Source organism: Apteryx rowi, unplaced genomic scaffold, assembly GCF_003343035.1.
Source record: "Apteryx rowi isolate R43461 unplaced genomic scaffold, aptRow1 scaffold_577, whole genome shotgun sequence".
NCBI lineage: Eukaryota > Metazoa > Chordata > Aves > Apterygiformes > Apterygidae > Apteryx > Apteryx rowi.
Genome location: NW_020450846.1, coordinates 448,941 through 472,141, shown reverse-complemented (window position 1 = coordinate 472,141; position 23,201 = coordinate 448,941). Strand labels below are relative to the sequence as shown.

The window sequence follows — 23,201 nt, the reverse complement described above, 5'->3', positions numbered from 1 at the left end:
GCTGGCCTGTAATGACACAATGCAGCAGCCTACGGCAGGATAGAAAGAATTCACTAACCTGCTGGATAATTTCTAGTGGGATAGAATTAATTTTCTGGTTTTTGCTTGAGACTGATGCCCAGGTTAGAGATTAGTTTTTAAAAAAGTTCTTCATATATTTAAAGGTCATCAGTAATCACAGGCTTTTACAAATATTATGTCCATGCTGCCCATGCTGTATATAACACCCCTCTTCCMACTCTGTTTAAATTTAATTATTGCTGTGGAACCAATTCAATTTGTGCCACAAAGATGAGGCTGGCAAACAGAACATTGCTAGGGGTRTTGAATAGCATCTGTGGAGATGACACTCCTTTTTTAAGTTTGAAGATAACCRCTGACACCATCTCCTTATAACCAGAATTTTGAAAGGATAGTTCAACTTTGTGGGTTGCTGTGAAGCACCAACATGTATGCTCAATTGAGCTGATATTGTCTTTCCCCCTTTTCTCTTTTWTTTTTCCTTTTTCCTTTGATTTTTTTTCAGTGTCTGGCCGTAGTAGTGCCTATGGGGACACAACAGCTGAGGGCCACCCTGCTGGACCAGGCAGTGTCAGCTCAAGCACAGGTGCYATAAGCACTACTACAGGCCAGCAAGAAGGAGATGGTTCGGAAGGAGAAGGAGAGGCTGAAGGAGATGTCCACACCAGCAACAGGCAAGGATCTTTGTTTTCCTCTTCTGAGAACAGTACGTATGTTCAGCAGCGGCATTGTTTGTAGAGGAATAGACCATAGGTGCTTAAATGCATTGAAAATAATTAGCCACTTTGGAAAATAAAAGTCAGAAGTGAGTGTGGCAGGTGTCTGAAGCAGTCTAGAGCAAACTGCGCCTCTGCAAAATGCCTCCGTCTGTGCGTTCACCAGTGTAACATGTTACACAAACCTGGTGTGTGTCCCCTAAAACTCCTGCATGTACAAAAGTGATGAAGAAACCCTGCGTGAGGCTATTAAACAGAGGGGTCACYAAAATATAAAGCTTGGGAGATGGTGAAATTCAGTGCCAGGGAAAAAATGGTATGTGCTGAGCCCTTTGGGAAAGGTCTGCGGTTTCTCATTRCATGGGAACACGCTCAGTCATTTTTACAGTGCAGTTTGGAACTGACCTGTACTGCGTGTTTCTAGACAGTTAATTTCTGCAGGCGATCGTGCTCAGCAGTATCGTTCTGAAGYGAAGAAGTAACTGTGTCCTTTGTCAGAGTTGCTCTGCATCTTTGACGTTGCTTGGCTGTCAGGGACTCGCRGGGAGTCCACTCCTGTCCCTGCTAAGTTGATCACCTTAGGATTTCTTCTTGCTCTGAGCTTTTGTGATAAATTCCGGTGCTCTTCTGGTGGTCCTGCTGCATCCCATTTATTGTAACGTGTCCAAAATGCTTCCTGTCTAATTCCTCGCTTCTGATTTCCTAGGCTGCACATGGTCCGACTGATGTTGCTGGAGCGGCTGCTGCAAAACTTACCCCAGCTGAGGAATGTTGGAGGAGTCCGTGCCATTCCTTACATGCAGGTACCCAAGGAAGGCTCAGGAGTTAGGGCTTAATCAAAGACTTAATCACTACTACTACAGAAGTTTTTTTTATGTGCACATGCTTTTCCCTTCCTCTTCCCTGCCCAGGCACTGTGCGAGTCCCTCTTTAAAGTGTTCAGTATATTGCACAGCACTCTTTCCCATAGATTTTTGGTAGATACATACCCTTTTCAGTGTGGTGTTGCTGTTGGCTTATGAGCCTAAGGGCTAAAACCCTTGAATCCCATGACTTTGGGGAGAGTCTTTGGGGTTTATACTAAATGGTCATATTAGGGTGCGATGGTGCAGGTAGAATTTGGGAAAGAACATATATTAATCTAATAAAATCTGCAGGGTTTTTATGGAAGATAATCTGCATCTGTCTCAAAAATGTGGAACCTGTCTTCTATTACTTCTCTGACTTCTGTTTCCAGGTTATTCTGATGCTCACAACAGACCTAGATGGAGATGACGAGAAAGACAAGGGAGCTTTGGATAACCTTCTGTCCCAGCTCATTGCAGAACTGTGCATGGACAAAAAGGCAAGTTATCCTATGAGTACACATGCTCGATTTGCTACGCTTAGATGGGGTTTCTTTCCATGGGAGGAATTAGGTGCAGAGGAGTCGTACAAATAGATTGCTGCACCAATGTGCTCAGACCGTTTATTTCTCTTGGCTCGTTGCATATAAGGTAGAAAATGATATGAAAATGCCTGGTTCTGGCATCAACAAGTTAGCGTGAAAACTTGTTTCCCTTAATTCAGCTTATCAAACAGGCACGATCAGTGATGTATAATATTACATACATGTATTTTTTGTTTTTGTAACTCTGTTCCCTGAGGTCCGGGCCACTGTCTACCCTTATATTGAGAAATTTATGCTGTTCTTTTTTTATTATTGCTTGAGCTTCATTTAGAAATGCTTCTTGAAGATCAAAGCACTGAAATTTTGATGCCTAGGACATTATGGTCAGGTCTGTAAGTGAGCAAGCTCTCTCYCTGCAGGATGTGTCTAAGAAAAATGAACGCTCTCCTGTGAATGAAGTGCACTTGGTGGTAATGAGACTGCTTAGTGTGTTCATGTCCAGAACTAAGTCAGGATCCAAGTCTTCCATTTGTGAGGTACGTTCTTCAAACTGCTTTTTCAGGGAGGTGATGAGGTTGGGCAGCTTTCGTTCATCAAAGATGGTCTAAAAGCTGGTAACTATAATAACGTGGTCTAAGACTAAAAAACAGCTAAACGTGCTTTGGAATAATTTGTGAGGAATCTGCTATGTTGCTGTTACTTGGCTATCGTGAAAAAAGATCTCTGTTGAAACTCAGGGTGGAGGAAACCAGCGTGAAAAGATGACTGGATTCACTTGTTTTGTGGGCAGTTTCTGACTGCGCTCAAGGCAGCACATGAATGATGTTTCTTAAAATGGCCTAGCGGATTTTTTGTTGCATCCTRCTGGTGCTGAAGGGGTTAAAGAGGATTTGTAATGTGACTATTGGAAAGCAGTATGCTGCTGTGTCAACGTAAAAGTCGCTAAGAGGATTCCTTAGATATTTGTTGCTAAAAGGTACAGTAATAAGGCATAAAAAGCAGTATGTGTGGTGGGAAGGAGATTAATAAAAAAAAGCATAGAGGTTAAAAAATTTAGTCTGAACTGCATCAAATTTTAATGAGCTTATGAGCTGTGGGGTTTGTTTGGATTTACAGGGCTGCTTTAATAGTTTTATTTACAGTAGCTTTTTCTCCAGCCTTTGTTATTCACTTGAGCTTCCCACAGAAATCAAAGCTCATCGTCTTGCAGAACGCAGGTGGAGCAATACCTGGGTGGAGCAGAGYCTCTGAGCAGCATCTGCAACAGGGACTCTTTCTCTACTGGAATTCACCCCCAGCTGGCCAAATCCCAGAAAAACAAATAGAAATCCCAATTTAAAGAAAAAAAAAAAGGCAGGGAGAAAAAAGCACCGTAGTCATCTAATCCATAGCACAGTGGCCTCTGGCACATGTGTCGAAGGGAGATTAGACTTAAGAGGAGATTTTTTGTTTTCCTTTACTAAGCACTTGTTCAAAAGAGTCTCTGTAAATATTTGAGTTGCTTTTCTTAAACACACACAAAAAAAAGAAAAACCCAACCTCAAACAAACCCCAAACTTAAAAGCCGCCTGTAAAGTTTTGTAAGAACCTGCTCTTTTATCCGTACTGTCAGCAAATGCTGTCCGACTCTCTCAGCTTCCCTTGCTCTTCTGAAACTGTGGTTCTCAGGTGCTCTAGTAATCCATCTCCTCCTTGTCTCAGTCTTCCTCCCTCATCTCTAGTGCCACTGCTGCTGCGCTGCTGAGCTCTGGTGCCGTTGACTACTGCCTGCATGTGCTGAAGTCTTTGCTCGAGTACTGGAAAAGCCAGCAGAACGATGAGGAGCCCGTAGCCTCCAGCCAGCTCCTCAAACCTCACACGACTTCTTCTCCACCCGACATGAGCCCTTTTTTCCTCCGCCAGTACGTGAAGGTGAGTCCTACCCTGTGCTGTTAGCGTTGCGCAACCCGCGTAAAAGCGCTGCTGCCCAGCTGCAGGCGCAAGCATCTTTGCAGAAGTGCTGTGCTGTCAGCTGACGTCTGCCCCGCAGTTGTGCARTTAAAATCCCTTCTCTTGCAGTGTTGTCACGGCTGGGATTGCTTTGAGTTCTCTTGACAGAGTAGCCCAGCTTGCTATATCCATTGAGGCGCTCCTGAAGCAGGCAGTTCTGCGGAGCTGCTGTCGTTGTTTCTGGTTGAAGTGTTAATCTTCCTGAAGGGAAGCTACTTGGTCGTGCGACTCCTTTTGCTTGGCAGGCAGAATTTCTGAACCACTGCTACTTACTGGGGCAAGGAAGCCTAGCAGCTGGTGGGGATTTCCATACTAAATCCTAGGCTTGTTCAACCACCATGGTGCCTTTTTATTTTAAGATTCCACTGATGTCAGGGGAGGCTTTGATATATGCACAGGTGCAGTGAAATGAGCCTAGTTAGAGGTAAGAATGTCTCTTAAGTTGAAGGCTAGTATATTAAAATGCCTTAGGGCTGTAGAGAAGCTTACTGCATCCCAACAGTTGCCTTTTAGTTAAAGTCCTGATGTAGATTTGTTGGCTTCGTGCTCATTTATCAGTCAGGAGCGTTTCTTGTGGTAGCAAAGGTGCAGAAGCGCTTTGTTTTTTAGAAAATGAACAGATGCACCCTGTAGTTTTCATGACAACACACTGGGAGCGTTCTGTGCTGGGGGCTGATCGAGTGTTCTCGCTTCCAGGGTCATGCCGCAGATGTTTTTGAGGCCTACACTCAGCTTCTGACCGAGATGGTACTGCGGCTGCCCTATCAGATCAAGAAGATTGCAGACACAAACTCCCGCATCCCRCCTCCCATCTTTGATCACTCCTGGTTCTACTTTTTGTCTGAGGTAGGTGAGCTTGTGCCACACCTGGAAGTTTTAACTGAAAAATGCCAGTAATGTTATCTTTTGTGGGAGAAACGAGCTTCTGTAGGACTATCTCAGATCCTTCTCCGATTCCCCGCTCCTCGAAAGGTCAACTCTTGGCATTGCTTTATTCATGTTGAACAGCAATCTATATGAAAGCATGTTTGAAGAATAAGACTGCTATTCTCTCTGTAACTCAATGCTGTTTGCTGCCAGAAAATCAAATACAAAACCTTTTCTGAGATGGTACAATGTAACATTGTGTTCTGCTGTTAGTACTTGGTCCTTTAAAAAAAAAAAAAAATCAGTAAGATGTTTGGGATTTATATTTTCAGTTCCTTTGGYTGTACAGCTTCCTCCTTGAGAGAACTTATCTTACATTCATACAAGTTTGGGAAAGTATTTCTTGATGGAGCTTGACTAGCCTTTTATTTGAGATCACAGGCAGATGACAAAAAAGGGCCTTTGGAAGCAGTTTCACCGTTGCCCRGCTCAGGATGCTGTAATATTGCAGTGCACTGCTGCTTCTGCCTCTGACTTGTTTACACTGACTTTACAGTATCTTAAAGCTGACAGGTTCATTTCTGCATCTCCAGTTTCTTTTCTTCTTGTAAGAAAACACATTGTATTTTTGGTGCTGCAGGTGGCCTGTTGGTGAGTTCGCAGTACTAATATTGTAGGCTTTTCTTTGTCTAGTACCTGATGATCCAGCAGACTCCGTTTGTGCGCCGCCAAGTCCGCAAGCTTTTGCTCTTTATCTGTGGATCAAAGGAGAAATACCGCCAGCTCCGAGACCTTCACACCTTGGACTCTCATGTTCGTGGAATTAAAAAGCTCCTAGAAGAGCAAGGCATTTTCCTTCGTGCCAGCGTAGTCACAGCAAGTTCAGGCTCTGCCCTGCAGTACGATACATTGATCAGCCTGGTAAGGAAAACTGTGCGACTGTACTAAGAAAAAAGTGTACATCGCACTCGGGTAAGATGTCGGTAATAGAAATACTAACGTGATGTTTAACCCAGTTCTGTTTTGCCTTTCAGATGGAACATTTAAAGGCTTGCGCAGAGATCGCCACGCAGCGAACAGTAAACTGGCAAAAATTCTGCATTAAAGATGACTGTGAGTTGTTTCTCTGAGAGTATTTCATGTTTTTTATGTCTCAGTTTGAATCATGGCTTCTTGGATGGGGAAGCTCAGCAGAGAGAAAGAAGAGCTTTGAGTAGGACTGAATTGTTTCCAGCACTAATTATCACAGTGCTCTAACGGCATCTGTTCCTTAGCTAGCGAACCTCCAGGGTGCAGTTATGGGCAATATGGTGTAAGGGATAACTTAAAAGAACGGGAATAAGAGATCCGCATTGGTGCTTGCACTGCTGTTGTGCCAGTGTGCAGTTTGGGATGAAACACCTTACCTTGGTGTACCCACACTTTGTGCTTTCCTAACGTAGGGGTGGAGGGTCCTGCTAGTTTGTGGAACAGTCCTTGTCGTGTTCTGAGTTCTCTTGATTCGGGTTTCATTTTTTTTTTTTTTTCCTTTTCCCCTGCAGCGGTTCTTTATTTCCTCCTTCAAGTCAGCTTCCTGGTAGATGAAGGAGTGTCCCCAGTTCTCCTGCAGCTGCTGTCTTGTGCTCTGTGTGGCAGTAAAGTGCTGTCTGTGGCTTCATCTTCTGGATCATCAAGCACCTCTTCCGCCTCTGCTCCTGCAGCATCAGGCTCYGGGCAGCCAGCGACACAGAGCAAATCCTCCACTAAAAAGAGCAAGAAAGAAGAAAAGGAAAAGGAGCGAGAGGGTGAGCAGTCATTTTAGGGTTAAAGCCTGCTGCTCTCAATTCATGTTCCTGTTTAGAGGCAGTTGCTTTGCTTCTYGTTGTGATAAACACTACTGCTGTGAGAGGGGCATGGCTCTTGGCAAGAGCACTTGCAGAATTTAGCGTCGGTTAGGACAGAAGAGCAATTTTACTGCAGATAGATTGGAATGGGTCGGAGATGAAGCAGTATKCCCTTAAAGCTGGGGCTCAGATTAGGGGCTGGGTATATCCCAAGCCCACTGCGAGTATCTGTTAATTTGACTGGGCTTAAGGTTGTGTAATGAAAATTGCCTATACCGGTGACAAAGTATTTTCCATGTAAGCTGTCTGGCCCGGGTTGTAGGAGGTTGAAAGGCTCATGGGGATTAAAACAAGTACTGGAGATGCACACCTAGTTAACTCTTCTTTTCAATAACTGTGTTCAGACTTGTTTCCGCTGCTCAATTTATAAGCTATGTTGGAGCCAGTGCTGCTTCTTAATAGGTGCCCAAATTCTTGGGAAAGTAATTAAGCTTTCCTATAAAAATCTTGGGCATGAGTACTCTCTTGGCTTTTCTTCAGGGAACCATTTTGGTTTTCTCTGTCAGACAATTCTGTGATACTTTCCACTCTATAGATGCCCCGTGGGAGATCTTTTTTTTCCTTTTTAGCAGGATGTGTAGCATGTTTCCCACATGTTTACTGGCAAGTATTTCAGCAGTTTTCCTCTGTACTAGTCAAGAGTACTAGGTTATGTTTTGGGGGAAAGAGAGGAATATTGAACTTGTTTGTTGCCTGTGAACATTTACAGTACATGGACTAAACCACAGTCACTTGTCCACATTATCCTTGCTGAATAAAGCAGAAAACTGGCCTGCCTGTGAGGTATTCTGTTTCCTCTTCTTTCTTATGCCTTTCTTTCTTGTGCCACCCGTAGGTGAGAGTTCAGGCAGTCAGGAAGATCAGCTGTGTACAGCTCTGGTGAACCAGCTGAACAAGTTTGCGGATAAGGAAACCCTCATCCAGTTCCTGCGCTGCTTCTTGCTGGAGTCCAACTCATCCTCCGTGAGATGGCAGGCCCACTGCCTCGCACTCCACATCTACAGGTGAGCCTGGAGGAGGCCTCTGAGCTTGCTCTTYGGTGAAACCCTACCATGGGTGAAGATGTGCACACTGGATAACTGTGGCCCTCTGTCAGTTGTCTCCGCAAAGCATTTGCCAGCCAGTCTCGGCTCAAACAAGCTCTGTCTGGAAGAGTTAGTGCTTGAGCCTCTGTCCTAAAGGGTGCTGAGGCTTGCAGGTGGATGGCATCCCCTTGAGCTGCTCGTGCCGTTTTGCAGTTGTCGGGGCTGGGGCAGGGGTGGCTTATTCATTACTGATCAACTTCAGTGGTCATCTGAAAGCAGCATTTTATTTCTGCTTGCAGAATCTGCCTCGTGACATCTGCAGGAATAGGTGTTTTGGGGGAGAGTGCATTTCTTTCTGAGGCAGATGCAGACTGACACAGTTAAAAACGTGGGACTGTAGATTATATAGGGGAAGGCAGAGTTCGGGGTGCTGAGCTCCTTCAGGACTCTGTTCCGTAGTTGCAAGATAGCTGCCTTCATTTTGGAAAGCACTGGAATATGGCCAGTGGCAAGAAGAGATGAGGTTTAACTATGTGAATTTGGATGTATAGAAAGATAATAGTTACATACTTGTAGAAGCTTTGGTTAACTGTAGCACATATTTTCCTTTTGAAATAAGACTGTGTACCAAGCAGTCTGTGCGGCTATTTTCACAAGCTGAATGGATCTGTCCCACAGGAACTCTAACAAGTCGCAGCAGGAGTTACTGTTGGATCTCATGTGGTCAATCTGGCCAGAACTTCCAGCCTATGGAAGAAAGGCTGCCCAGTTCGTAGACCTCTTGGGATACTTCTCTCTGAAAACACAGCAGACTGAGAAAAAGGTATAGTGGCATTCTGAAAAGGAGGAGCAGCATCCCGGGTGCTGCTGCTGCTTCTGAATTCTGTTMGTGCTTGTTTATGATAGGGCTGGTACAGTTTTTCTGTCAAAAACATGCGGACTCCTTAAAAAAAAAAGATTCTTCTTTGAATTAAATTGTTAACATTTAGCAGTTTGGGGGTATGTGCTGGGGGGTTGTTTTGTTGTTGTTGTTGGTGGTGGTGGTTTTAATTTTTTTAATTTTTTTATTAAAAAAATTTCCCACAGGAAGACTCTATGGGAAAATATATCTTTCTTCCAGGTCTGATTTATAGATTTTTGATATTTCAGTTCCTAGAAATTTTTTATAACCATTACTTTTGAACAAAGGAAGTGGTAGGATTTCTCAGGGGACCAGTGGGCTGAGAACAAATGCTTAAGATGCATTGCTAGTTGCATGTATATATGCAAAGAGTTGGGAATGCCCTGCAAAAGCTTGGCAGGAATTTGTGGTCAGTGGCTGGCTAATAGAGTCATTATTGTGGTAAAGATCTAATTTTAGGATCAATTATGTTTCTGGGTAATGATTTAGCTACATAAATTCCTGTGGGTATAGTGTATGCATCTTCTGGGAGACATGAAATGCCAGAAGARGAGAAATCTTTGTTGCCCAGAGATGATCTTTTCCTAATTGCTTTTCAGTTGAAGGAATATTCCCAAAAGGCTGTGGAAATTCTCCGGACTCAAAACTATATTCTTACCAATCACCCCAACTCCAACATTTACAAGTGAGTCACTTCTGACTTGGATCCATTTTATTAAAGGAGCTTTTCAGCAGATGAGCTGTGATCCAGAGGGGGGATCTGGATATTTCTTCTAAGAAAGTCATGGTGGAGGAAGGCCTCCTACTGAGATTACGTGCTTGTTGCAGCTGGCCTTTGGAGAATGGCAGACTTCTATCTACCAAGTTAAGGGGGAAAAAAAATATCTAATAATTATACTGAAATGCTGCTTGGTGAAGAACAACACTTTTCTATGTAGCAAAGATGGATGGAAACTTATTTTCTTCAAGTTACATTGTAACACTTTGTTATGAAATCTGGGACTGGGGTGAGGGACAGGGTGGGACTAGAGCTAAACTAAAACTATTCTGATTGCCTGAATGACTCATGATTACAACACAGTGAATGCCAAATTACATATGTTTTCTTCCCTCGCTCCAGCACTCTGTCTGGGCTGGTGGAGTTTGATGGCTATTACCTGGAGAGTGATCCTTGCCTTGTCTGCAACAATCCAGAGGTGCCCTTCTGCGTAAGTAACTGGGGTTCCTTAACCCTGTTAGGGATCTCTAAGGATCCCAGCCTTTTACGGCAGCGTGATTTGCAGCGTTTCTGCGTTTTTGGGGATGTGATCACAGTGCCAGCGTGTCCTTGTTTTTGTCTTCCCAGTACATAAAACTTTCCTCCATCAAAGTGGACACGCGGTATACCACCACCCAGCAAGTGGTGAAGCTCATTGGCAGCCACACCATCAGCAAAGTGACAGTGAAGATAGGAGACCTGAAACGCACCAAAATGGTCCGAACCATCAACCTCTATTACAACAACAGGACAGTGCAAGCCATAGTGGAGCTGAAAAACAAGTATGTTCATCTCTGTATTTGATGCAGGGTAGGAGAATTTGGAGAGACGGAAGAACACAAATTTAATATGATGCTGATAGATTCCTAGTATTGATACGGCTCTTTTCCAAAGCATGGGATTTAGTTTCGCCTTCCAATTCTTGGAAAAAACAGCAGTTATTGTRTAGATGCACTGACTTAGCTTGATAAAACTTGCAGGTTATTTGTGGAGAAAAGAGTCCATGTGAGGCTTCCTTACCATCATGTCGTTATGCCATGTGCCTCTTMCTAATCAAGATGCTGGCAAGAATAAGTCCTTGAGATGATCCACATAAAACTACCTCATAGTTCCTTTGTGTTGAAAGCCACTGTTTCCTGATYCAGTTGGGAATCAAAATGTTCAAGTGTTTCTAGTCTGGCCTTGTCCCCTCTGAGCGCCTCYAGGCAACTTCTCCAAAGGAGTTTATTGTATCATATGTTAGGCTGTTTTGTCCTGGGTTTTGCTTATATTGCTAATCTGCAAACTCTGCAATCATTTTTCCTCCTGCAGGCAGGAGGTATGGCAGTGTCTGAATTTAATGTTACTATTTCTGGTCCRATGAATAGGTGGAATATGCATTTGCCATTCTGCACTCACTTGGTTTCATCTGTCTGGCTGCTGCTTTTAGCTCACATTCCTCCTTAAGCTGTTACCCATCGCTGTCAGTGCACGTTGGGTGGGATTGTTCTCTTAAAAGAAGATGTTGAAGAAAAGATCCAGTTTTCTCCTAGAGCCTGAAACGTGCCTGTAAAAAAATAAAAATAAAATAAAATAAATTGTACAGGCTCAATTTTAAACACCTAACTTAATTGTTTGGAGACCAGTATCAGTACCAAAACCACAGCTGGGGGAATGTGATTCTCGAAACTTTTCTTGCAGAGTGTCCAGAAATGCGGAAAGTGTTAAATTACTTGTTTGCACCTATATAACAAGTCAGTAATAGAACTACAATTAGAAGTCGAATGGCCTAACTCTTCACTGCTGCTTTAAGCATGGAAAATGCTCCTTTCCAATACGTTGCTCTGTCTGGAGCCGGCTCTGCTTCTAAAATGTATTTCTGGCTACATATCATGTCAATGCAGGAGTTAAGGAAACGAATCCTAGAAYTGCTCTCCGTTCCCCCCCCCCTTTAATGCAGATTTTGAGCCGAGACGGCTGTGTTTGCCTTCCCCGTTGCAAAGGAACGTGGCTTTCTTCCTTCCCCAGGCCGGCTCGTTGGCACAAAGCCAAAAAAGTCCAGCTGACCCCGGGCCAGACGGAGGTGAAGATTGACCTGCCACTGCCCATTGTTGCTTCCAACCTGATGATTGAATTTGCGGATTTCTATGAGAATTACCAGGCTTCCACGGAGACCCTGCAGTGCCCTCGGTGTAGCGCATCTGTCCCGGCCAACCCGGGAGTGTGTGGGAATTGCGGCGAGAACGTGTACCAGTGCCACAAGTGCAGGTACGTCACCCTCGTGCCTCCCCCCGGAGCCAACGCCGGGGCTTTCTGGAGCCCTCGTGCTGTTGCCCGTGTTGAATGTTCAGCAAAACACCCTGCTATTTAAATACGTGATTCTGGTTCATACCACTGCACAATCAAATTAGTCTAGAAGTATAAAAAAGGCTTACAGGGATTTAATGTTAATGCAGGCGACCAAAAGAAACCCGATATGACAATGCTGAAAGAACACCTAAGTTTCAATTCAAGCCCTCAGAAGTTTAAGAAAGAAGATGCCCAGCATAAGGTTATTTTTGACCGGGCTGCTCAAGGGCGTTAGGCTGGGGTTCAAGGCTCGGGGCCTCATTTACTGTGCACTATTTAGGTTTTCACCACAGGGTTGTAAATCCTTCTCTCTTCCCTTTCTTGAGATCTGTCTCCTCGTCTGATATTTCTCCTCCCCTCGTGGTTGTCCTGTACTCCTCTCTAATCCTGAAGGAATTCAAGGTGCTTAGCAGATTCTTCGCAGGGATGAATTGATTATTGGTATATTGAAAGGTTTTCATATCCCCGGTTGAGTTATGGGAGCTATAAATCAGTTCATGTCATGCTACCCTGGTCTGCAGCAGGAGATAAGAAGTATGCTGTAGCTAGTCCTGCTGCAACGGTGCGCAGAGTGTAAGCTATTCAAAGTCTGGACCTTAAAAAACAAAATGGATTCTTTTTTATCTATATTCTCGAAAAAGGGCACAGTGCCCTAGTCTGACATTCTGGGAATTAGTGTAGTTAAAGTAGCGCTGCTAGGAACAAGTTCACAGCTGTTACTGCTTACTGGCTGGAGTATGGTACCTATTCCGTAAGGATTTTTGGTGCCTGACTTGTAGGTTGTGATTTGTGTGTACCTTACGTGTTTCGCTTGTGATGCTTCCCCAGGGCAATTTGGTAGATGAGCCATTTTATGGGCCATCCTTCTCTTTTACTTGCTGAGTGCATTCGCAGCTTGCTTACCTCATTCCCCTACTTATCTTTATAAGCTTAACAGCATTCTTTTGATCGTTCCGGCTTGCCTTTCAGATCCATTAATTATGATGAGAAGGATCCCTTCCTTTGCAATGCCTGCGGGTTCTGTAAATACGCTCGCTTTGACTTCATGTTGTATGCCAAGCCTTGCTGCGCAGTGGATCCTATAGAGAACGAAGAGGATCGAAAGAAGGTGAGACTAATAGCAGATTCATTGGCTTTGGTGCTGATGATCTCACAAAATCTCATTCCTGTCTCTGTTTTCTTGAGAGGCATGAAGTACAATCCTTTATTTATTAGCTTGCTCCACCAAATAGGTAATTCTTCAGATGACATTATTCAGTGCTTTACTTCTCCTAAACTAGCTATCTAGCACTGCATCTCTCTGTCTTGCTGTACAAGAGAGTGAATTTGGAGGAAGCTTCATGGCAGGTTTGCTTTGCAATTATCTATAGGAACTTTTCTGGCGTATGAAAGCAAAGTATCAAAGATTCTGGCTTCCCTGTTGTGCTTTCTGTTGGAGGAATCTAGCTAGGCTTTCTGTGCCTGGGCTTTGATGTGTGGCCACCATGACTTCTAGGAGCCCACGTACCCAAAGCCTTGTAGTTAGCGCTGCTTCTCAGTCAGAGATGGAGAAAGGTGGAAGAGAAGAAGGACCTGGAAGCTGTTGGGTGTAGTTTTATGGAAGTGGAATTAAAAAGCTCATCAATATAAAAATAAGAGTTTCCTTCTCTTTTTATTCGTAGGCAGTAACGAATATCAACTCTCTCCTGGACAAGGCTGACAGAGTGTATCACCAGCTAATGGGACACCGACCACAGCTGGAAAACCTGCTGTGTAAAGTGAACGAGGCAGCCCCTGAAAAGCCACAGGTAACAGGAGATAGGTGCATCTTGCACAGAACCCTTGCAGGAGACAGGCTTGTGAGACACTGACCTTTTATACTGCCCAGAGAAGCTAAAGGTCCTTGCCTCGGGTGCTGCTCTGCGGCTGTTACTTGCACGTGTAGTCTCTGCATGCGATTTCTTTTGTTTTCCCCTCTGTTCCAGGATGAATCTGGTAGTAGTGGAGGGATCAGCTCTACCTCAGCTAGCGTGAATAGATATATACTCCAGCTGGCACAGGAGTACTGTGGTGACTGCAAGAACTCTTTTGATGAGCTTTCCAAAATCATCCAGGTATGATGCTCTTTGATTTGAATTGAGGCCATTTGTTACCCTGTTTTACTAGATACAGTGCGCATCAGAAGTAGAAAGTAAGATGCTGCCATTCTGTGTTCAAGGATATAGCTAACGGTAGGTGCTCAATTGCATGCTTTCAGGGAAAAACCAAAAAAATCGTTTCTAAAAGCTGTATTTACTGTGAATACCTTTGATTTGTCACCTTTACAATATTGTATTGCATGTAATGCAGAAAACCTGTCTTTATATAGAGCAGATAACTGGGAGTTAGGCTGGGATTTCTAATGGATTTCCCAAGCGTGCCATTGACTTGAAGGATTTCAAGTTTTGAGATAGTTGGTTAGCAAGGTTCCTCCATAAAATATATAGTGCAAATGAAAATACCATAGCCGATGAATAGGATTAGCAATTGTGTGCTCTTTCATAATTCCATAATTTTCATTTCTCCTTCTTTGTGTTGCAGAAAGTGTTTGCCTCTCGAAAGGAGCTTCTGGAATATGATCTGCAGCAGAGAGAGGCAGCAACTAAGTCCTCGCGAACCACTGTCCAACCCACATTTACTGCCAGCCAGTATCGTGCCTTGTCTGTTTTAGGCTGTGGCCACACGTCTTCAACTAAATGCTACGGCTGTGCCTCAGCCGTCACGGAACACTGCATAACGTTGCTCCGGGCCTTGGCCACCAACTCTGCCATCAGGCATATCCTTGTGTCCCAGGGCCTTATCCGAGAGCTGTTCGACTACAACTTGCGCCGCGGTGCAGCCACTATGCGGGAGGAGGTCCGTCAGCTCATGTGCCTTCTGACCAGGTTAGGTCTGATTCAGTGTTCATGTCCGGTGAACTCTGGAAAGCCACGTGCTTGTAAAAGCCCTGTTAGAAAGGGTTTATGGTGGAGATGTCTTACATATGTTCTATGGGCTTGTACGTTTTTCATCCTTTAAGCTGAAACCACAGGAGCTTTGAGTATTTAGTATGCATAATACTAAATACAGAGCATAATAATATTCTCTTTGCTTCTGAAATTAGGGACAATCCAGAGGCCACACAGCAGATGAATGACTTAATCATTGGGAAGGTTTCTGCAGCTCTGAAGGGACACTGGGCAAATCCAGACTTGGTGAGAAACTGCAGTGTTTTCCTTATTTCTCTTTTCTGACCTCCTGAACTGCTGGTGTGTTCTAATTGTTACATCTCTATTATCGTGGTCTATTTGAATATGGATGTGGCGTTTCTGTCTCGGTGGGAATTAAGATATACGTCAGAGCAAAGCACGAAATTATGCTATGATAGAGACGCACGTTTCCTCAGGCAGTTCTGCCTGTCGTAGCTGTGTCTTGCAGCTTACCTTGCAGCCTTCTCAAACAGGTGGCTAGTTATCCCAGATAGGCATGGGATTAAGTTTATTGGGATGCCTGTGTTTTGAACACGGGCTTTTTAATATCAAAAGGCAAAAGTGGCTGCTGCATCACCAAGACTGCCTAAGATTTTGAATATGTGTCTGTATTACAGGCTAGCAGCCTCCAATATGAAATGTTGCTGCTAACAGACTCTATCTCGAGGGAAGACAGCTGCTGGGAGCTCCGACTACGTTGCGGTGAGTTCAAACGACTAATGTGAAATCTTTATTTTAAAATGTTATAACTAGATCCATGCGCAAAAGCGAGACTTTTAAGGAAGGGAAGTGATCCTGGCTCAGATGGCTTGTGGTTTGGGTTAAAAGTGCAGTTAGCACCAGATGTTTTTTGACATGGGAGTGCTGAGAAGCAAAAAGGTGGAGGAGTAAAGCTGGAAGGGAAGGATGGAATATCCTGTAATAGAAAATAATTGTTTTTCATCCATAACTCCATGAGAGTGTGATAGCTTTGGCCAAGGACATGAGCTCTTACCTAATTCTAAGCACTTCTGATGTGCTGTAGCGAGCTATAGAGGTGCCCCGTCTGCAGAGCCGATGTATGAACACTTAAATCCTCCTTTCAGCTCTCAGCCTCTTTCTGATGGCGGTGAACATTAAGACCCCGGTGGTTGTGGAAAACATCACCCTCATGTGCCTGCGCATTCTACAAAAGCTGATCAAACCACCTGCTCCAACCAGCAAGAAAAATAAGGTACTGCCTTACACAGCTGCTGAGCCAAGCAGGTGAAAGTGAGCTGACTGAAGACTGGCACGCCAGTCTTTGAGAGGAACAGCTTTGTGAGGATACTAGAGATTTCTTTTCCTGGTCACGGTTACTGGGGAAGCACAAGAGCATTGGATTGTGTCCTGTGACTCTTGTCTTTGCAGACTGAGAATTACAGATTATTAGTTTCCATTTTCAACTGTTGTTTGGTGGCTTTGACTACTGCTGTTCAAGACAGTGCTTTGCTTTTGTCCTTTCGGATTTGTGGCATGGGGAAAGAGGAGAGGTACTTCAAAACTGCAGCTTATTTTAGGCAAGCTCTTGGTGCTTTCACCAGTTCTGTAGAATCAAGTACCTTTGACTCAGATTTTTAAATATAGAGCTGCAGTTCTGATAATATAATATTGTTTGGCTGCTCCTTGCTTGGAAGTTGGGATAACATTTGCAAAGGGGAGGGTATGTTTTTCCTTTGGCTTAGCTATCTGATAATCACGGATCGATGTCGAAGATGGGTGTACTGATATTTCGGTAGTATCAGTATCTGTTTTAGACTGAGGTATCTCTCTTAGTTCCTTGTTCTCAGTGGTGGAAAGTGAGGAAAGGAGTGTCCCTTGACTCGCAGCAAAATTGGAAATAACTTCTTTGTAGGGATAACAAATGTGTTTACCCTGCTATTATGCAAGAGCCACATTTACCTATTCACTGAGCAGGTGCAGCTAGTGGTTACACCTACAGGAGTAACTCTTAAGAGGGCAGAATGTGACTTCCACAAACCTCTTTTTGCTTGTTAGGATGTGCCTGTGGATGCGCTCACCACTGTGAAGCCTTACAGCAACGAAATCCATGCACAAGCTCAGCTGTGGCTCAAGAGGGACCCCAAAGCATCATACGAAGCCTGGAAAAAGTGCCTCCCTGCCAGAGGTAGCCTTGTGCTTTCATCTTTGTGTAATTTAGCTCACTTTGGAGGACATGCATGTTCTTTCACATGTTTAATAAGGAATGTACTTGTGTAGAGGTGTCACCTTCTGTCCTGTGACATCAGATACCATCTTCACACTTAACTGTAGTCCTTAGAGATTGTAGCACTGATCTGTCTAGCCTATGTGGCTCAACCCTGAGCAGAAAATGCACTGTGCCTGAAGAACATCAGGGGAAAATCAAAAATGAAACGTACTGTTTATTTAAAACAAAAGCAGCCATCTAAAAGGTAGGATTAAATTCCCTGAGAGGCTGTGGGATTTGCATCTGGATTGGAGGTGAACATAGCTCCAAATAGAAGTGAAAATGGCAGCAGAAAGAAATGAGGAGCTTCTCAGAATTCCTGCTGGAGTTGGAGGTGGTCCAGTATGTGAAATAAAATACAGTGGTGTTAGTAATTACTAGCTGCTGACAGTTCTCTTAAGCTGCGTTCAATTTTGCAGGTATAGATGCCAATGGGAAGGCTCCCAGCAAAACTGAGCTTCACCAGCTCTACTTGTCAGAAAAATATGTCTGGAAATGGAAACAGTTCATGAGTCGCCGTGGGAAAAGAACTTGCCCTCTGGATCTCAAGCTGGGACACAACAATTGGTTGCGTCAGGTAAGTGCTAGTGAAAACTTGACTGGGATGCACCGACCTATCCAACAGCCAACAGCATAGGACAGAGTTAACCATCAGAGATTGTTGGCTGTTCGACATGTTTTGTGCACTTTGCAGTCAACATGAGCAGTGATATTTGGAGAGACTGTAACTAGACTAGACTGTAACATCTAATTCCGAGTAAGATTTGTAGCTTTGTTCCTTAGAAATGCTGTTTCAAAACATTTATCCGGTATTCTGCATGCTCTTGGAGTCTTAAATTGCCAAAAAGTGTGTTATTTAAAAATTTTGATGGAGAACAAGGTAGACCACCTCATCGAATCAAGTCTTCGGGAGAACAGGGGAGCACTACTGTCCCAACATATGCTTTGCCATTTCAGTAAAGTGTTGTTAGTTTATATGTGCACATCAAATAATACCTTATTTTCATGCTCTTACCTTAGGTGCTGTTTACTCCTGCCACTCAAGCCGCAAGGCAGGCTGCGTGCACTATCGTGGAAGCTCTGGCTACCATCCCCAGCCGTAAACAGCAGGTCCTTGATCTCCTTACAAGGTATTTTTTAGGATGCCACACTTGGCAGCTCCAGAATGATTTTTCTCTGATTCCCATGAGAACTTTTCTCCCTGAAAATAGGGAGATTTCTGGATAAATTTCTGGAGGGATTTTTTGTTTTTTTACTTTCTTTCTATGCTATCCTTAATTTGTGAATGCTGCGTGTTGCTGTGAAGCAGTTGCCAACCAGTGTTTTCTCTTCACTAGCTACCTGGATGAGCTGAGCGTTGCGGGCGAGTGTGCTGCTGAGTACCTGGCGCTGTATCAGAAACTCATCAAACCTGCCCACTGGAAGGTCTACCTGGCCGCCAGAGGGGTTTTGCCCTATATTGGCAGCCTCATCACGAAGGTATGGGCCTCTATGGAGGAGCTGGGTAGCAGCAGGAAGCTTCTCCCTGCCTTGTCACTCAGCTCATTTAGCACTTTGAGATCTGCATCTCTTTATTCAGTGCCCTGTTGCTGGCTTGTGCCTGGTTTAGGAAGTTTGTACTTTTGCGCTGTCACCTCTGAGCACAAAATATCTGTATCTGGCCTCAGTGCAAACTGGCCAGTTCATGTTAGGTAACTTTTCTCTGGGCAGCTGTGCTAAGGGGTATAAATATTGCTCCACTGACTTGGCATCGGGTCCAGGCTGGAAGCTCTCTTAGCTGCCAGACTGGACTCCGAAAGCCCTTCATGACAAGGGAGGATTAGGTGTGCTACTGTTCCTCCAGTGTGAGTTACAGCCTGTTGAAGAAGGAACGCCTTTAAGTTGCGATCCTCAGATAGTCGGGTTTTAGCAGTTTGCTAGTGAGACATAACTCAGTCCYGCGGCAGATGACACCCTCTCTGTGTTAATGGTGACCCCAAGTCCAGTGCACCTAGAGCGTAAGAAACACAGCCTGGCACAGAGAGTTGGGCTGCTCGAGCAAATGAGTGATAATAGCCATGGGGTAGTAGAGGGAGAAGATCAGGAGAATATTTGGGTCAGTTTTTCTCCCCCTCCGCTACTTCAACACTGCAGTTCCAATTTCTCTGTGGTTGGCCCTGTTTCTTCGCTACATCCCTTTGCACCCTGTGTTCATGCACAGGTCAGTTAGTTTTCAGTGTGCTGGACACCAGCCAACTAGTCGTTACTGGCACTGTAGTTTATCCTAATGGGCATGTTAATTATTTTCAGGAAATAGCTCGTTTACTTGCCTTGGAGGAAGCAACGCTCAGCACTGATTTGCAGCAGGGATATGCCTTGAAGAGTCTCACAGGTATTTGCTGGCATCAACACAAGTCATGTTGTAGGATTAGAGATGGGGTGATTGTTGTTCTATGACAGCATGTAGCGGAGTTTTGAACAGATGTGATGCAGTGTTTTGCAATCAGCAGCACTGGATTTTTACCCATCAGTTTAGCTCTCAGATAGTAAACAGATTTTTCCCATAGGTTTTTCTGGTCAGTTTTAGTTTTTAGTTACCTGAACTAATTTTGTGTCATGAGCAAACTTTGTCACTGTTCTTCTCCATGTCTTGATTACCTTTATTGAACAGTGTAGTTTCCAGGACCGTTGTAAACACTGCTGATTTATTCCTCGCTGTTGTTCCCTAGTTGTTAATGTTTTAGCAACTTGTGCTTTTATTCCATGGTGGCGGCTTTGTTTTGCCTTCTATGGTATACTTTTTTCAAAAACTTGCTTAAAATGGAAATACATCATATCAGCTCGGTCACTCTTTTTCATATTCTCTTTTATGATACAATTTCATATTTGCTGGCCACAGGAGACTTGCAGCTCACAAATCAAACTCTTTCCAACTTTCTGAACATCTCATTCCTGTGTAGGTCTTCTCTCTTCCTTCGTGGAGGTGGAATCTATCAAACGACACTTCAAAAGCCGCCTGGTGGGTACAGTCCTGAATGGTTACCTGTGTTTGAGGAAGTTAGTGGTGCAGAGAACAAAGCTGATCGATGAAACCCAGGACATGCTGCTGGAGATGCTGGAAGATATGACAACAGGTAAAGCCACTTGGGTTCCAGAAATCCAGACTCTAGGTCAACCAGGAAGGAAAAGCAGATGGTACAGCTACATAAAGGACTTAGTTCTAAAAGACTGCTACAGGGATGGGGGTTTTTGTTGTTGTTTTTTGTTTGTTTGTTTTAATGGCTTGGACCTTCTAATATTTCCTTTTGGAGCAGAAAAGGTAAATGACGTTCCTGCAATCATCTCTTATTTTCCAGGAATTTAAACCTTCTCCTTCTTACAGGACTGTTTTACTGCAGCCCAAACGTGCAAAGGAGTTTCCTAGTAACCATGCCAATAAACAGCCTTTTCTTTGCAAGGTAGCTGGTACTCAGAAGAAGAGGGCACTGAAGCATGGTACTTACTGCATGGGGATTTGTTGTGTGTATTGAGTTAAAACAGAGCCATAAAAACTGGTCCATGTGTGTGTCTCAATGCTTCCTTTTCTTGGCAGGCACAGAATCTGAAACAAAGGCATTTATGGCAGTGTGTATAGAGACTGCAAAACGTTACAGCCTTGATGACTACAGGACACCTGTGTTCATCTTTGAGAGACTTTGCAGTATTATCTATCCTGTAAGTATACAGATGGCTGTAGCATCACTTATAAAATCAGACTTCTTGCATAAAGTTGTTTGCATTTCAGCGAAACAAAATAATAGCAGAGACAATAATGGTTTAATACTAGCCGATATAGAACTGTAGTAATGCACTGTCCAGTTTTGAGGTTTTAATATTCAGGTTCCTTGCTGTGGCCTGTTCTGTGCAAAGGAGGAGAACCGGTAGTCTTGTCRTTTTGTGCTACGGAATTTGCTTACCAAAGTCTGTGTGAGGCAGGATGCACCAGCGATGAAAGGACTTAGGGTTTGGGGACGCCCTGCAAATTGCTAACATGTGAATGCAGGAAATGGAGCGTGTTTAGGGAAAAAAAATTTCACTCAGCCTCTGCTGTTGTTTTTCAGGAAGAGAATGAAGTGACTGAGTTCTTTGTGACACTGGAGAAAGATCCCCAGCAGGAAGACTTCTTGCAGGGCAGAATGCCAGGCAATCCCTACAGCAGTAATGAGCCTGGCATCGGGCCGCTCATGAGGGACATCAAGAACAAAATCTGTCAGGACTGTGACCTGGTAGCTCTGCTGGAGGATGACAGTGGAATGGAGGTGAGAATGCCCAAGTGTGGATTTCTTGCACGGATGCGTGGGGACTCRTTTCTAAGTAGCTTATAGTTGCTAACCGGGCAACACGGTGTGGACTTGCTCTAGACTCCTTTTTTTCCTTTCAGCTTTTGGTGAACAATAAGATCATCAGTTTGGACTTGCCTGTGGCCGAGGTCTACAAGAAGGTGTGGTGTCCTACTAACGAGGTATGTGTCCGTAGCATCTGTCCTTGATATTTCAAAAGAAAATCACACGAGTCAGGATTTATTTCCTGACATGTAATTTCCTAGCTATAATTGCTCAGCACCTTTTTATGCTCTATTTGGATACACTGTTGCTCAATTCTGCAACATAAATGATTTAAAAGGGCATAATACTGACCCAGGTGAGTGTATTGAACTTAGCTGTGTAGGACATGCGGTTATCTGAGCTGTCGTCTTGAGCAACAAACTTTCTTACCTTTGCTTTGGGGAAATGGCTGAATTTTGTGTCGCTGCCTTTCAAAGCTCATTTCACACTCCATGTGCACATGGCAGTTTAATGCGAGTGTACAGCCTGGGATACCAGATTGCTCTATCAATCTGCATTTCAGAGATGGACCCAAATTATTTATGCGGAGAGAGCGTCCCACATTTCTCCATATTGCTTTGCACTACTGCTGTTGTGCTTTTCATCTAGAAGTCCAAGAACTTCACAGATTTAATCCACTCAATGTGCTATTAGTAGCGGCTATTGCCTGTTTTCCGGATGAAGAAATGGACACAGCAGTCTTGAGGGACTAGTCCAACAGTGTCACAGCAAGCTCATTCCAGAGACGGACATAGAGCCCAGAACAGGCTGTTCCCTTCGTCTTTGTTGCAGCCACTAAAACTCCTACTGAAAAGGAGTCGATCAGAGTAAATCCTTCCCATTATGAATATGTTCTCTAGAGGTCCTGCTAGTAGCACTGGAGATTATAAAAGAAGACTGATTTGCCTAACGTTTCTTRTTCGTTCCCCTCTTGAGTTGGCTATACTTGTAGGAAAAAAATCAGATAAAAGGCCTGTTTTGGTGAATTGTAGTGATATGGGGAATGGTTCTGATCAAGCTTTGTTTAAAAAATAAATGCGTGCTGCGAAATCAAGCCCAAGGCTAGGCAATGGTGGTTGTTTTTTAGTAAGGTACCAACTTTGATAGGGAAGCGAGGCGCTGGGCTTAACCGCTGAATTCCGATTTGAGCTCTGATCGCGTTACCCAGGGCAATAACTCATGACGACCACATGCCTGCTCTGAGCGGGGAGCTGTGCCCTTCCCGGGGGACGCCGCGCTTTGGCAACGTGCTCCTCTCCCGTGGTGCGGTGCTGGCCGGGAAAGGCAGAGTTTGCTCAGCGGAATGGTCGCCGAACAGCTTTCATCTGTCTTCCTTTGCGCGCGCCTCGGCGAAGCGCTTCTGGAGCTCAGGCTCACGTTCCCTAGGAACCAGGCAGGCTCACGAGAAGCCAACCTCAGGCCCCTTTTTGTTCCCCTTGTCTCTCACTGGCTTTTTTTTTTGTGTTCATCTGCTGTTTTACCAGGGCCCCCGTGGTGTTAATTGCTGGTCTCTAGCACGGCCTTTGAGCCGATCTTCCCCCCGGGACTTTCCCGGTGCTTATGTATTTGCTGTGACATTAAGCACTGCTTATTCCACATTAGGCTTAGCGCGCTGGCTGACAGGTTTTCTCTCGCAAGGTCTCCTGCTCCCAAATCTGGGATTTTTCTTTTCTGCTTTTTATTTAGACCCATGGATTAAAATGGAAAGTTCAGTGATAGGCGGTCAGTATTTCCAGCTGGAAATGCATCTAGAAAACCAACCCCTTC

The 23,201-nt window shown here is 44.3% G+C and overlaps 1 protein-coding gene across 3 annotated transcripts in view; it reads left to right on the top strand.

The window, feature by feature from the left end:
• Positions 1-23,201, top strand: part of UBR4 (ubiquitin protein ligase E3 component n-recognin 4) — an 80,324-nt gene that overhangs the window by 41,777 nt on the left and 15,346 nt on the right. For all 3 annotated transcript variants that reach the window (XM_026082436.1, XM_026082435.1, XM_026082434.1), the window contains exons 60-90: positions 527-695; positions 1,444-1,540; positions 1,975-2,082; positions 2,547-2,663; positions 3,829-4,038; positions 4,813-4,962; positions 5,677-5,904; positions 6,018-6,096; positions 6,525-6,767; positions 7,702-7,870; positions 8,570-8,714; positions 9,392-9,477; positions 9,913-10,000; positions 10,138-10,331; positions 11,557-11,796; positions 12,847-12,985; positions 13,539-13,664; positions 13,842-13,970; positions 14,437-14,780; positions 14,999-15,089; positions 15,482-15,566; positions 15,950-16,077; positions 16,881-17,010; positions 17,511-17,668; positions 18,112-18,221; positions 18,429-18,570; positions 19,381-19,462; positions 20,031-20,204; positions 20,663-20,784; positions 21,171-21,368; positions 21,491-21,571. In XM_026082436.1, the coding sequence (XP_025938221.1) occupies positions 527-695; positions 1,444-1,540; positions 1,975-2,082; positions 2,547-2,663; positions 3,829-4,038; positions 4,813-4,962; positions 5,677-5,904; positions 6,018-6,096; positions 6,525-6,767; positions 7,702-7,870; positions 8,570-8,714; positions 9,392-9,477; positions 9,913-10,000; positions 10,138-10,331; positions 11,557-11,796; positions 12,847-12,985; positions 13,539-13,664; positions 13,842-13,970; positions 14,437-14,780; positions 14,999-15,089; positions 15,482-15,566; positions 15,950-16,077; positions 16,881-17,010; positions 17,511-17,668; positions 18,112-18,221; positions 18,429-18,570; positions 19,381-19,462; positions 20,031-20,204; positions 20,663-20,784; positions 21,171-21,368; positions 21,491-21,571 (4,562 nt within the window). The remainder of the gene's footprint in view (positions 1-526; positions 696-1,443; positions 1,541-1,974; positions 2,083-2,546; positions 2,664-3,828; positions 4,039-4,812; positions 4,963-5,676; positions 5,905-6,017; positions 6,097-6,524; positions 6,768-7,701; positions 7,871-8,569; positions 8,715-9,391; positions 9,478-9,912; positions 10,001-10,137; positions 10,332-11,556; positions 11,797-12,846; positions 12,986-13,538; positions 13,665-13,841; positions 13,971-14,436; positions 14,781-14,998; positions 15,090-15,481; positions 15,567-15,949; positions 16,078-16,880; positions 17,011-17,510; positions 17,669-18,111; positions 18,222-18,428; positions 18,571-19,380; positions 19,463-20,030; positions 20,205-20,662; positions 20,785-21,170; positions 21,369-21,490; positions 21,572-23,201) is intronic.